The following is a 14337-nucleotide window of genomic DNA, read 5'->3' as shown; positions in this document are numbered from 1 at the left end:
CCACTTACTATTCCATCACCATGAACAAGAAGTATTTTATAAATATACATTTAAAGGGGCACTGATGCGGAGCAATTTCCGTGGACTGGTGTAAACCTTTGTTATTGTTTTTCTCCAGTGAGTACCCGGATGATATCCCAGAATTCGTGACTGGTTCGTGACCTCTGTTGCGCAGTCTGTTTGTGCAACTGATAGTTTAATTATAGACAGATCAACTGAGGTGAAGTCATTTTTACTTCATTACAAATGTATTATGAAAACAAATGAAACACTTTGAAGATTAATCATCTGCCAGTGATAGAAATGGTAAAAAACTATTAGGACGGAAAAATACCGAAGCCAATATACGTCTCTATATTTTGTCTCATAACCCTAATTAGTTTATTGTCATATTTGTATGATTTTGAAAATTAATAAAAGAACACACGGTCTGCTTATACTCTTAGTAAATTTCTAACATAACAGCAACATTTATACATTGTATAGATTGCCAATGTGGATCCTATTTCACACACATACGCGATCTAGTGTGTGTTTTCTGTCATATCGATTCTGCTGAATGCTACAACAAATAAATTAAGACAAAATGCAAATAATGAATGTAAAACAGACTAATTTTATAGCAACAAAGTCAGGCTACTACCTTGTTCAGGAATGTATCGATATCCACGTGAAAACAATCGTATTCCATTCATCTGCAGCTGGTAAATAATCCTGCTCTGTGTCGCGTGTCTTACACAACTGTCTAAAGCAACACATCGTTTCATGTCTTTCGTTGGTGAAAACCTGATAAACCTCTCACTGGTCACCCAAGATAGCACACCTGGCACCTATTGTAAGTAATTTAGTTAACCAATAAAGAGCAATCAATCAACGCAAGGGTGGTTAATTCTTTGAAGGGAGGATGTTGTTTTTACAATCGCACTTTACGACAGGGTGTAGTCATCTACACACACTACCTTTTGACAAAAGTAATTAATCAATCAGTGTGTTATCGGTTAATCTTTTGATCGATGTTTGTTTTTGTAACTCAGCTGATAAACCCTCTTGCATCACTTACAAGCACATATTACATAACATACAATAAATTTGCCATTACAGACCTTAATTTATAATGTTGAGTATTTACTCCAGACAGGAGAAATGCCAATGGGAACCTTTGTTGAGTAACCTGAGTGGTGTTACTACTAATTATACCTGTTATGAATTCATTAATTGACCATCCAGAGAATGATGACAAATAACACGTGTAGGTTTACACCATCAAACGCGAGCTACAGCAAGGAAGATGTAATCTCTGTGTCGCATGCAGCCTGAAAACACTTATGGGCCGAAACTGTTTTGAGAATACCAACGGAATTTCGTTACATAAGTAATACATACAGGCATTTGCTGTGTACTTGGGTAAATAGGTGAAATAAGGCGGGTTTTTGACGTAAGAAAATTTTCAGATTTCTCTACCAAAGGCAAAGTGATCGTTTATTGTTTACGAATTCAAATAAATCAACTGTGTGTTTTTATTATCATAAATAATAAACCATTGTAGCTACCACAGCTACCAAAATTTACGTATGATATTTGCTATCACAGCTGAACCAACACTCAAAACTACCTAAATATGAAGCTTTGCAATCTTCCGGAGTGAAACAAATGGCTTGCTACGTGCCTGTAGACATCATGTTATCATGTAACATGATTGAATATCGAGGTTAAAAACAGAGAAACAGGATAAAATTGAGTAACTATACCATCCAAGCATAATATTTTCATCTAACATGATTAAATATCGAGGTTAAAAACACAGAAATAGGATCAAATTGAGTAACTATACCATCCAAGCGTCCGAAAAAAACGACACTGCTGGGATATTTTGTTACGATCAGACAAGGAATACCATGGATATTTTTAAATAATGGCATATGATGGGCGTCCGGCCTCCTGACTCTTTCGGGTGAAGAAATTCGGCTAATATGGACAGGAGCCCAGTTCCTTTGTCCGTCACGGTCGAAGGAGCGGGCGCTGACCAATTTGCAGTTTGGTTCCGTAATTAGACCGTTGGCGAGAAACATTATTCGCTCCGCATCAGTGCCCCTTTAATGAACTAGAACAAGCGTAATAAACAATCAATGAACTTATTTCAGTGTTGGAATATTACACCGTGGAAGGTGGAAATATTCTATGTAAATAGAGGGGGTACATGCGTTTTCTTTATCTACAAACCGATTATGTGTTTTTGTTTTTTTCTGATTTGTTTGTTAAGGATTTTCTTTCTTTTTTTAAAGGGCACAATAGAAACAAACACTGTAGCAGTGTTTACGTACCAAATTGATATGTTCCTGAAGTATCAGCGTGACCACAAACTGGAGTTCTGAAATCACGTCCAGGCGTGACAGGAATTGGTGGAGTTCTTGATGTTGAGATGGACCAAGTCGCTTCATGATCAACTGTATCCTCCTTTGGAACACTGAATAAAAAAATCAACAATGAGCATAATAAAACCTGGACAATAGTATTGATCAGTAATCTCCTTTGTTCACAACTTACTACACGATAAAATCAAAATCAAAACGTAATTTAGTTACTGGATATAGCATACAGCAAATCAATACATCATTTATTTCATTCACATGTGATTAATTGTAGAAAAACTTACTGCCTGCAATGGCAGAATTGGTTGTGAATATGGAGCAGATGTTTGATGACATTGCTCTTGCTTGATCCAGTGTTTTCCTGCAAGCTGTTGAATCGGTCAATGTGAACTCCTAAGCAGATTCGAGACTGGTTCCTCCTCTTTCCTTCTTCCTGTATTCTTCATTTTTTCGCTGATTCTGTAATACATGATCGACCCATAGCCTGAGTAAAAGTAAATCCATTTTGCCGAGTGACAGGCTTTGTTTATAAACCCGGGACTTACCAACCCTAGGTGAGGCTGCTCTATTGCATACAGTGGGAGTTACACGCGATAGATGGCGCTACACTGTTTGTCAACTAAAGTGCGTTCATGAGTGGCACAGCTGACGTCACGAATCAGTCAAGAATTCTGGGATACCCTCCGTCACTCGCGGGAAGAAAACAATGACCAACAAATCCAACAGAACACGGAAATACCTGCACATCAGTGCCCCTTTAACTGACGAGCTAAGATCAAGCACATCTCGCCATTCATGCCAAACCGGAAGTCCAGTTTTGTGAATGGTTTGACCTGGAATTTTCTTCATGAGATCAGATCTTTTTACGTCATTGAATACAGTGGCCAATACTGGAGTTCTCAATTTATTGCCCATAAACAAGTTCACATCAACAGCTGGGTGGACAAGTTAACTGCAAGATTTTAACACTCGGTCACAGATGGACTCAATCCTGACACCTCAACCTCGCTGGATCAACTTTGTGTGCAGACTCTTTCAGTGTTGTCACACACCCTAGTGTACAGTACACAACCCTGTGCACTTAGAAGAACTCACGAATACGTTAATATAGGACCAGATGGTCGCCACATGAATATGTGCAAACACTTAGTTGCGGGTACAGCAACGTGCAGTGAATTTAGACAAAGTACTGTGACTATATGTCCTAGTCCACCCAGCTGTTAATGGGAACTAGTTAGGATGAGAGAGCCTCAATAAACTCTGTGCGCCAAGTGGCAGCAAGAGTTGTATACTCCCCAGGGATTGAGATTGAAATATGATGTGCTGTTGAGGTTGACATCCAGTGATCGAGGGAAAAATACCAGCGTCTTGACCATGCACTAGTGCATGGATATGTGCCCTATATAATATCCTATATCCTATCCTATCCTTATTGAACAGTTGTTAATCAGGCTTCATTGATGTAAGTGTTACGTATGCATATTTCAATACTGTTCGTGTATTGAAATAAGAGTCATGAAAAGATGACATATCCCACTGGTTCAACATAAATCAATGGATATACGAGGGGATGTCAATAAGTTTTGAGCCTTGAGCATTTTTCATACCCAGGTGTCACAGCCTATGGTACGACATTGAACCTTGGGGTGTAGCTGATGTTATATATAAGTTTTGGTATCCTACTCTCAGAAGTTCTTGAACAGCTCACACTGACAGAAAGAGACCCCCCTTACGGCAGTGAAAATGAATAAAATTGAGTATAGAGCAGTAATTAAGTTTTTAGTTCTTAAAGGAAACTCGGCGAGGAACATTGAAGAAAGGCTTTCAGCAGTTTATGGGAAGTCTGCCCCTTCATCTGCTACCATCAAACGATGGGTCAATGAATTTAAGCATGGTAGAGAGAGTCTTGAAGATGACCCCCGTCCAGGTCGCAGGTTTTCTATAACCGGACCACTGGGCTGGTGTTTGATGCCTTCATTTAATGTCACTTGCCAAAACATGCGCCATAAACATATCTGTAATTAGTGAAATTACCCGACGTAATTGAGCTGTCTCTGCCAGCATGGTGTGTCCACCATTAGTGACATTTTATAAACTATTGCGACATTTACAAGAAATATAAAAACAATTGTAAAAATTCCTTATTACTAAACCATTATTAGATATAAGTAATTATGAATACTAATGGTTTCTAACCTATCATTAAATACAATTATTTAAATACACGCCAACAAGAAAATGTTTTACAATAAACAATTCAAACAAACTTGCATACCTGTAATTAGTGAAATTACCCGACGTAATTGAGCTGTCACTGCCAGCATGGTGTGTGCCAGGCACATGGCACATACAGCTTTTATAGCACCTCGGTGCACACACTGCAGGAGCAGCATGTGCCAGAGCCCTGGATGCACCCGCTGGCAGCCAGCGCAACTATACGGCAAGCTGTTAGGGACAAAATTATTAATTTGTGATGGGTGTTGTGCAACATAAAAAATGCAACCTGTGACACCTTCCCCTTCTCAGGAAAATGTCGTCCTCGACATTACAAAAAATATCTGAAATACAATAGAAACTTCAAACGTTACTACATCTTAAAACAATTAATGCAACAAATTTGGGAATTATACAAATATTTCCTCATGACCACTTTGCTGCATAAGATATGCACCACTTTTGAACCAATCTGGTGGCCTCCTCTCGCGACCTGAACGTCGAGGAATAAAAGGACTGGCACCTGGGTCAAGAATAGAATCTTGAGAACCGGTTGAATTCTCTTCAGAATACGGAATTCCTGGAATGTCATTTATAATAGCCTCTTCCGTGCTATTTGCAGTTTCCGAAGAATTAGATCGATCCAAAATATGAGAACCAGCAACATGATCCAACTCGTTAGATGATGAAGTGATAGAAACCTCTGAGTTTCCTTGGTGATCTCCAATATAGAGAAATGGAACTAAATCCTCACACTCAATTTCATGTTCATAAGAAATATCTTCAGAATTCATTTTCTTGAGTTGTGTTCTCGTATGCTGTGAAGGTAAAGCAACATCTGGACCAGGCAGAGACATAAAAGGCAGCAGCATATTTCTATGCAATGTCTTCATCTTACCCTTTCCATTCTCTTCTCTTACCACATATACTGGTATGTCCTTGTTTGGCTGACTGATGACTGCAAATGGATCACAGGACCAGAAATCTGCCAGCTTGTGCTTCCCTTTTAGACCAACATTCTTAACTAGTACTCTATCTCCTTCTGTGATAACTGCTTCCCTTACTCTCATGTCATATCTCTTTTTATGTCTGCACGCAGCTTTATTGGACGCAATGTTATATGCATACACTAACCTTTTCTTCAACCTGGCTATATACTCAATACCTGAATGCTCCTGCATGTCATCTGGATTAATGCCAAGGAAAGCGTCACTAGCCAAACGGGGATGTCACCCAAACATCAGATAGAATGGTGAATAACCAGTGCTATCATGTCTTGTAGCATTGTAAGCATGTACTAATGCTGGAACATACATTTTCCAATTTGCTTTTTTATCTCCCTCTAAGTTACCTAACATCTTGAGTAAAGTCTGGTTAAATCGTTCAACCATTCCATTTCCCATTGGGTGATATGGTGATGTACTAGTTTTGACAGTACCAGCTAGCCTACATAGGGCTTTAATAACCTTTGACTCAAAATTGCTACCCTGATCACTATATAACTGTGCTGGAAATCCATAGTGAAGAAAGAAATCAAACAATGCCTTAGCTGTTGTAGTAGCTGTTTGATTCTTAGTTGGAACTGCATGTGTAAGTCTCGTAAAATGATCGGTAATCACAAGAATGTTCCCACATCCACCTGCTTCCTCAAGCGAAAGGTAATCTAAACAAACTAATTCCATAGGTTGACTTGAAGAAACATTCACAAGGGGTGCTGCAACTTGATTAGGAGAACAATTTCTGCGAATACATCTACCACAAAGCCTGACCTTTGAGTCAACATCTGCGGACAACCCTGACCAATAAAATCTGGACTGAACTAAATCTATGGTTCGGTCTCGACCCTGATGTCCCATGTCATCATGTAACGCATGCAAGACTAATTTCCTCCATTGTTTTGGCAATACAAGTTGATATCTCAAATCACCTTGATGTAACTTCTTTCTGTATAAAACACCATTTCTAACCACAAGCTTCTTCCACTGTCCCAAAAACTTGCAAACTTCATCGGATTCCTTGCTAACTAGACGAGCAGTAGGTTTTCTTCCCTTTGAGACAAAATTCATCACTGTACTAACATTCAGATCTTTAGACTGTTCTAAGACCCAGTCTACATTCCTGAAAGGAACAGTACTGTCTTCCACGACATCTGATGAAGTTGCTAAACATTCAACCATATTCACTGATTGAGAAACACAAATAGCCTTAACAACATCGGATTGAATATCTGGAAAATTCGGGTGACGAGATAAGGCATCTGCATCCTTATTAACTTTTCCTGGACGATAGAGAATCTTAAAGTCATACGTGGACAATGCTGCAAGCCACCTGTGCCCTGTTGCATCTAACTTGGCTGTTGAAAGGACATATGTGAGGGGATTATTGTCAGTTCTAACCTCAAAGTGATTACCATATAGATACTCATGGAACTTATCACACACAGCCAATTTGAGAGCTAAAAACTCTAACTTTTGTGCGGGATAATTTTTCTCTGATTTCCTCAATGCACGACTAGCATAAGCAATCACTCTTTCTTTGCCATCTTGATGCTGATACAAAACTGCCCCCAAACCCTCTCTACTGGCATCTATATTGAGAATAAAGGGTTTAGAATAATCAGTGTAAGCCAGTACTGGTGGTGAAATTATACACTCTATCAGCTGATTAAAAGCTGTTTGATGTTCAGAAGTCCATTGTAAGTCTGACTTGGGTTTGGCTTTGCCTTTCTCCAATTTTCCATGAAGTAAATCAGTCAAAGGTTTGGCCACTCTGGCATAATCCTGAACAAACCGACGGTAATAACCAGTGAAACCTAGAAATTTCTGCAACTCTTTAACAGTTTTTGGAACAGGCCATGATTTCAAGGATTCAACCTTATCTGGATCAGTTTCTACTCCTTCTGATGATACAACATGTCCAAGATATTTGACCCTATTCCTGAAGATTTCACATTTAGATGGTTTTAACTTCAAACCATGCTCCCTCAACCTTCGAAATACAGATTCTACTCAGGTCAAATGTTGCTCAAAAGTTTGTGAGAATATGATTATATCATCAAGATAGATCAAACAATCCTTCAAGTGTAAATCACCCATACATTTCTCCATTAACCTCTGAAATGTAGCTGGGGCATTGGTCAAACTGAATGGCATCCGAGTGCATTCGAAAAATCCTAAAGGACCTGCAGAAAATGCTGTTTTCTCCTTATCTGATTCTCACAATTCTACTTGCCAGTAACCTGAGCTTAAATCAAGCTTTGAAAACCATTTTGACCCAACAAGACAATCTATAGTCTCATCAATCCTAGGCAAAGAATAAGAATCCCGAATGCTTTTAGAATTAATCTTTCTCATGTCAGTGCATACCTTTAGACTGCCATCAAACTTGCGAACCAAAACGATATTTGAAGAATAGGAGCTATGACTTTCAGGAATGGCTCCACACTCAAGCATATTTTTAAGATGTTGCCTAACTTCCTCAAACAGAGCTGGGGCTATTCTACGGTATGGTTCCTTGAAAGGCACATCATCCATAAGATTGATCTCATGTTTAACTGTTGTAGTATGGCCCAAGTCCAGAGAATGCTGGGACATAATATCTGTCCACCGACTAAGCATATTCTCCACTTGACCTCTTTGATCACAAGACAAAGGACTATCTGCTAAATTAATAGTAACAGGCTTCTCTTTGGTATCCCCGACTGAAGAAGAATCACTATCATGTTCGAAATCCAAAGGCAAACAATTCATAACCTGAACTTCTTGCAAACTCCATAGTTCTGCTTTGCAGTGAAGTATAATGGTTCTAGCAGATAAATTACAAACCTTGACATAGACAATAGCAGTCTTATGCTGACCATCAAGTTCTACAAGTCTAGGACAAACTCCTAAACCTTCAGGGCTAATCTGTAATTGTTCCATCACAGCACAGTGTTTACCTGGACTAGTATGCACTACACCCTTCAGAGTGGTAACCATCATAGGTTGCAGAGTAATAGGATGCTTACTGGTCGGCTTTACAGTACCTAAACTAGCCGAGCTTAAGTAGTCAAACACCATCTGCCAAGGTTCTGACACACTCTGTGGTGCCTTACAGTAGAACAATCTAATAGTGTTTGTACCAAGAATCATTGGAACCTGTGTGCTAAACTCTGTATCCTTGACTACCAACACTGGAATCATGTAAGTTGTGTTATTAAACGGAACACCCACAGAGAGCTCAATGTAGCCAATGACGGAAGTACATAACCAGTGGCACCACTAACCTCCAACTGAAACTCTTCTATGGGGCGTAACCTAAGGTCACTTAAATTCTTATTGTAAAAAGATTCCGAAAGAGTAGTAACTTGAGATCCAGTATCTAGCAACACATTACATACAATACCATTGACATACACAACAGTTTGCACACTAGGGCCAACCATTCTTGAGTATAAATCCTTGGAGCTATCACCTTCATCGACAACTGTTTGCTCCTTAACAGAAGTCTTTACTGGTTTAAATCCATGTGCCCAGGATTACCAATAATCCCTCTACCACGACCTCTGTATTTACCATGACCATGTCCATGAGGATCAGACTGGCCTACCTTACTTTCAATAGCAGCTAACCTCTGTACGATCAGACTGGCCTACCTTACTTTCAATAGCAGCTAACCTCTGTACGATCAGACTGGCCTACCTTACTTTCAATAGCAGCTAACCTCTGTACGATCAGACTGGCCTACCTTACTTTCAATAGCAGCTAACCTCTGTACGATCAGACTGGCCTACCTTACTTTCAATAGCAGCTAACCTCTGTACAATCAGACTGGCCTACCTTACTTTCAATAGCAGCTAACCTCTGTACGATCAGACTGGCCTACCTTACTTTCAATAGCAGCTAACCTCTGTACGATCAGACTGGCCTACCTTACTTTCAATAGCAGCTAACCTCTGTACGATCAGACTGACCTACCTTACTTTCAATAGCAGCTAACCTCTGTACGATCTCACTCATATCTTTTTCAAGCTTGGATGAAGTTGATTGGTTCAAGGCTTTTTGATTTTTCTCCAAGGTATCAATCTTCTTGAGAATATCCTTTAAGTGTTGAGAAACATCTGAATCAACAACCTGAGAAGTAGTATGGGCGTTCTTGTATCTACCGTCTTTGACCTTAGCAAATCCCGTCAGTTCCTGCTCTGTTTCCCTCACAACTCTGATTAAAGAATCGAAATCTGAACAACTGTCAAACTTATGTCTTGTTGCATCTTTCAGTCTATCATTCCTTATACCACTCCAAAACTTTGTTTTCAAGATACACTCTAGAGCATCCTCATGTATAAAGTCACCTTTAGATTTAACTTTTAACAGAGTATCTTGAAGTCTATAGGACCAAGTTGCCAAAGATTCACCTTCCTTCTGGCAATCAGTTAAAAAAGTTCTGGAGCAATGTATCAGCTGAACTGACCACACCATAAATACTATCAAGCTTACTCACGATATCATCCACTGATGCATGTTCACCAAGCAAAAGGACAGCTCTACCAGCTTCACCCTTTAATGACTTCCTGACGCTCTGTGCTAAGATAGAGGTGGGATAATCCCTACTGTTCAACAAACACTTGACCTCAAACATCCAATTTTCAAAGGAGCATTCGCCCTTAGCATCACTACATGAGAATATAGATATATGGGGCGGTTGAATTTATTGTGTGTTAGTTGGTAACAAGGAACTTGCCCGATGTCTGGAACTGGTAGGCTGAACTTGATATCCTGAAGTTTCTATATACTTGATCATCTTCAGAATATCCTCCTCACTAACTCCAGCTTTTTTACCTTTGGTTTCCCGATCCTCCTCAGTTCCGCCGTTGGCCATTGCTGTAAGGGTCAGCGATGATAGGGAAATGAATAAAAGTGCTGAAAATCTAATATACATTAATAAGTGAACATCAAAATTCCACCAATGAAGACAAGAATCATATCTGGTTTCCCCAAGCTGTCAGCTCTGTAAAGAAAAAGTCTCGTGCATTAACAACATGTACCAATTTGTGTTCATAATTCAAAATGTGCAATTCAGTTGTTAAGACAGTTAGCAACTTTCCAATGACAGTTAACACACTTGCCTCAAGCTTTCATTCTCAAAAGTTGAAACTAAGATGATGAATTAATACATCTCAACACCTATTGACTTTGCAAATAGTGTAGAAAGTATTCGTGTATTTGAAACATGAAACCAGTATTGTCACAATCCAAAACTACTTCCACACATACTAAACAAATGACATCAAACATTGAACACATGTGAAATTCAAATAAGCAGTCTATAGTGAACAGCTGAAAAGGAACAGAATAGTCAATACACTGATCCAACGTTGAAAATGAATTCATGTGACCAATATATCACAAAAATGTCATCCACACGCGAAACGCGAAGCAATCCATGGATAATAAATCATAAGTCTGACATAACACAAGTGAAAGTCATACCAAAATGTCAAAATAAATGTCTGTTCACCACAGAAGATATATACATCGCGAATGCGAAACTCGAGTGTGCACACCTACGGGTAGTACTGTTAATGGTACTACTGCCGGCAACGTATCATGATGTTACAATACCTGGTCACCACAACCCCACAAGGAAGACAATCCATCGATGAAGAAACGATTCCCATGGCGAGTGGTTAAAGTTGTCATGATACTGTGACAGTCAAGTGGTTACAGCGGCCATGTTGTACGGCGGTCATGTTGTTGAGAACACCAGCCCCACGGTGGGCGCCAAAATATCGCCAAATCGGTTTTCTATAACCGGACCACTGGGCTGGTGTTTGATGCCTTCATTTACCGTCACTTGCTAAAACATGCGCCATAAACATATCTGTAATTAGTGAAATTACCCGATGTAATTGAGCTGTCACTGCCAGCACGATGTGTCCACCATTAGTGACATTTTATAAACTATTGCGACATTTACACGAAATATAGAAACAATTGAAAAAATCACTTATTACTAAACCATTATTAGATATAAGTAATTATGAATACTAATGGTTTCTAACCTATCATTAAATACAATTATTTAAATACACGCCAACAAGAAACTGTTTTAAAATAAACAATTCAAACAAACTTGCACATGGCACATGCAGCTTTTATAGCACCTAGGTGCAGTCACACTGCAGGAGCAGTATGTGCCAGAGCCCTGGATGCACCCGCTGGCAGCCAGCGCAACTGTACGGCAAGCTGTTAGGGACAAAATTATTAATTTGTGATGAGTGTTATGCAATATAAAAAATGCAACCTGTGACACAAACACTAGTCAGGAAAACATTGACAGAGTGCATAGACTTGTTGCTGGAAAATCGTCGAATCACACTCCACGAGTTCGAGGAGACCACAGGCATTTCACAAGGATCCATTGAGACAATTCTTCATGAACACCTTGTCATATCTAAGGTGTGTGCAAGATGGGTGACAAGAATGCTTACAGATGAAATGAGTGAGTGAGTTTAGTTTTATGCCGCTTTTTACAATATTCCAGCAATATCATGGCGGGGGACATCAGAAAATGGGCTTCACACATTGTACCCATGTGGGGAATCTAACCCAGGTCTTCGGTGTGACCAGCGAACGCTTTAACCGCTAGGCCACCCCACCACCCCCTACAGATGAAATGAAGCAAACAAGGGTCACCATAAGCAACGCCATGCTAACCAGATACAACAAGAATCCAGAAGATTTTCACTTTAGGCTAGTAACCTGTGATGAAACCGGGATCCACCATATGATCCTGAGAGCAAACACGAATCCATGGAATGGAAACATGTCACTTCTCCCAGGACCAAAAAGTTCAAAGCCTCCAGATCAGTGCAGAAGGTAATTGCGACAGTCTTCTGGGATAGCAAAGGCGTCATCCACATAGATTACTTAGCAAAAGGAAGAACAATGAATGGGGAATATTATGCTAACTTGTTGAGGCAAGTGCGACAGTCAATCAAGGAGAAGCGCTGGGACAAGATCAGACAATGCTCCAGTACACACCTCTCGCGTTGCAGCTGCTGCTGTTCAGGAATGCGGGTACGAAATCTTGCCGCATCCCCCCTACTCTCCAGACCTGGCACCAAGTGATTACCATCTGTTCCTAAATCTCAAGAAATGCGTGGTCATATATTTCAGGATGATAATGAGCTTATTGCTGTTCCTGAGGCTTGGTTTGAGGACCAAAATGGCACCTTCTACAGAGATGGCATCAGCGACTGGCAGAAAAGATGGAACAAGTGTCTTGACTCACAAGGGGACTATGTTGAAAAATAAATGTGGTTCATACCAATATTTTGTGTTTTTCTATGCAAGGCTCAAAACTTATTGACATCCCCTCATATCTTTCATTGTAAAATATCAATTTCAAAATTCTGAAAATAGTGAAAGGCACCAGTTCAGTACATGGATGATGCATTTTCAAAGTTAGAGGAAAACAGTATAATGCTGGTTGGAAAAAAATGCACATAGCTTAAAAATTTCACTAGAATCAGAAGTCAAGCAATGGCCAGATTTGGACTGCTCATGATTCGAGCATGTACTCATCAGATAGCTATTTAGAAAGCAGAATTGAATTGTAATTATCAATTTCATACTGCCACCAAGACACACATGACACTACATTTATACACTAACTGTGCTTCTTTTGCATTCCGGGCTATTCTGGGCTCCTCTGGGTACACATGGATGTGGATAGCTGTTGGCACTCTCTGTCTGAAAAATATGTATAATTGTAAATTAAAGAATGTATGTTATAAAAATCTATATTTTTTCGCTTAATGTTATATGTTAACTTCTTCATATTGACTACTTATACAATGTAAGTGAGTAAGCATGGAGGGGTGTTAAAAGTGTAAAACATACCAAACTTTCACAAGCATGCAGGAGATTGAATACTTGGTCCCAAAGAAAAACTCTTTTGAAGTGAATTTTACTTTAGATCTGAATATTCTCAAAATACCCCCTGGGACAAACACCAGTGTCACTGTATTACATAACTAAATGTTTAGATATGTACACATAATTAAGTACCTCATGCACCTCACTGTCATATTACAACTGGTTTAAACATATGCTACATAAACTCAGAAGGCTGTAGCATTCCAGCATGGAGGTATTGAAGAATAACAAGTGTGGTGTCAAGTTAACAGATATGTGACTGCTAAACAATCTTCATTATTCATTTGAAGCTTTTGGGGGTTTTGTCATACATGGTAGGGGGTATTGTCCTAGGGGTGTATTGTCCTAGGAGTTTTTGTCCCAGGGGGATATTGTCCACAGGGTTTTTCTTCCGCACACCTTCAGAACAGATCAATTCAGTCTCACTTATGATTGTGACATAGGTCAGTGAAAGTCACCGGGTGTCATTTAAAGTGTAATATTTCTTTCTGGCACAGTATTGGTGCTTCACCATTTGTTATGGATGAACGCATTGTTTGTGAAACAGTTTTTAAAGTTTTTGTTGGTTTTACCTTTCTGGCTTACATCAGTGCCTTATATGTATACATTACACATTACACATATATATGATTACACAACAGTTGGTCAAAAAGTGGTGTTGCAAAGAAAACATGGTAGTTACATTTTTAGATGACGGCATCTTGTCAGCGCAGTGTATTACACATTCTTCTGGTGAGGTGGTGAAAGAAGACTTGATCAAATCTGGATGTGTTCCCAAGGGTGAAAAATCACTGTGGGTCCCCTCTCAGTTGGTAGAGTGGTTGAGTATCCACATA

The 14337-nt window shown here is 39.4% G+C and overlaps 1 protein-coding gene across 1 annotated transcript; it reads right to left on the bottom strand.

The window, feature by feature from the left end:
• Nucleotides 1-2762: 2762 nt before the first annotated feature.
• Nucleotides 2763-10439, bottom strand: LOC137288041 (zinc finger CCHC domain-containing protein 12-like). The gene is given in 3 exon segments (XM_067820401.1): nt 2763-2828; nt 9539-9994; nt 9996-10439. Coding segments are annotated over 3 exon segments (966 nt in total).
• Nucleotides 10440-14337: the final 3898 nt, after the last annotated feature.

The sequence above is a fragment of the Haliotis asinina genome, chromosome 6, assembly GCF_037392515.1.
Source record: "Haliotis asinina isolate JCU_RB_2024 chromosome 6, JCU_Hal_asi_v2, whole genome shotgun sequence".
NCBI lineage: Eukaryota > Metazoa > Mollusca > Gastropoda > Lepetellida > Haliotidae > Haliotis > Haliotis asinina.
The sequence above is the reverse complement of the archived record's forward strand: the minus strand, read 5'-3'. Positions and strand labels throughout refer to the sequence as shown.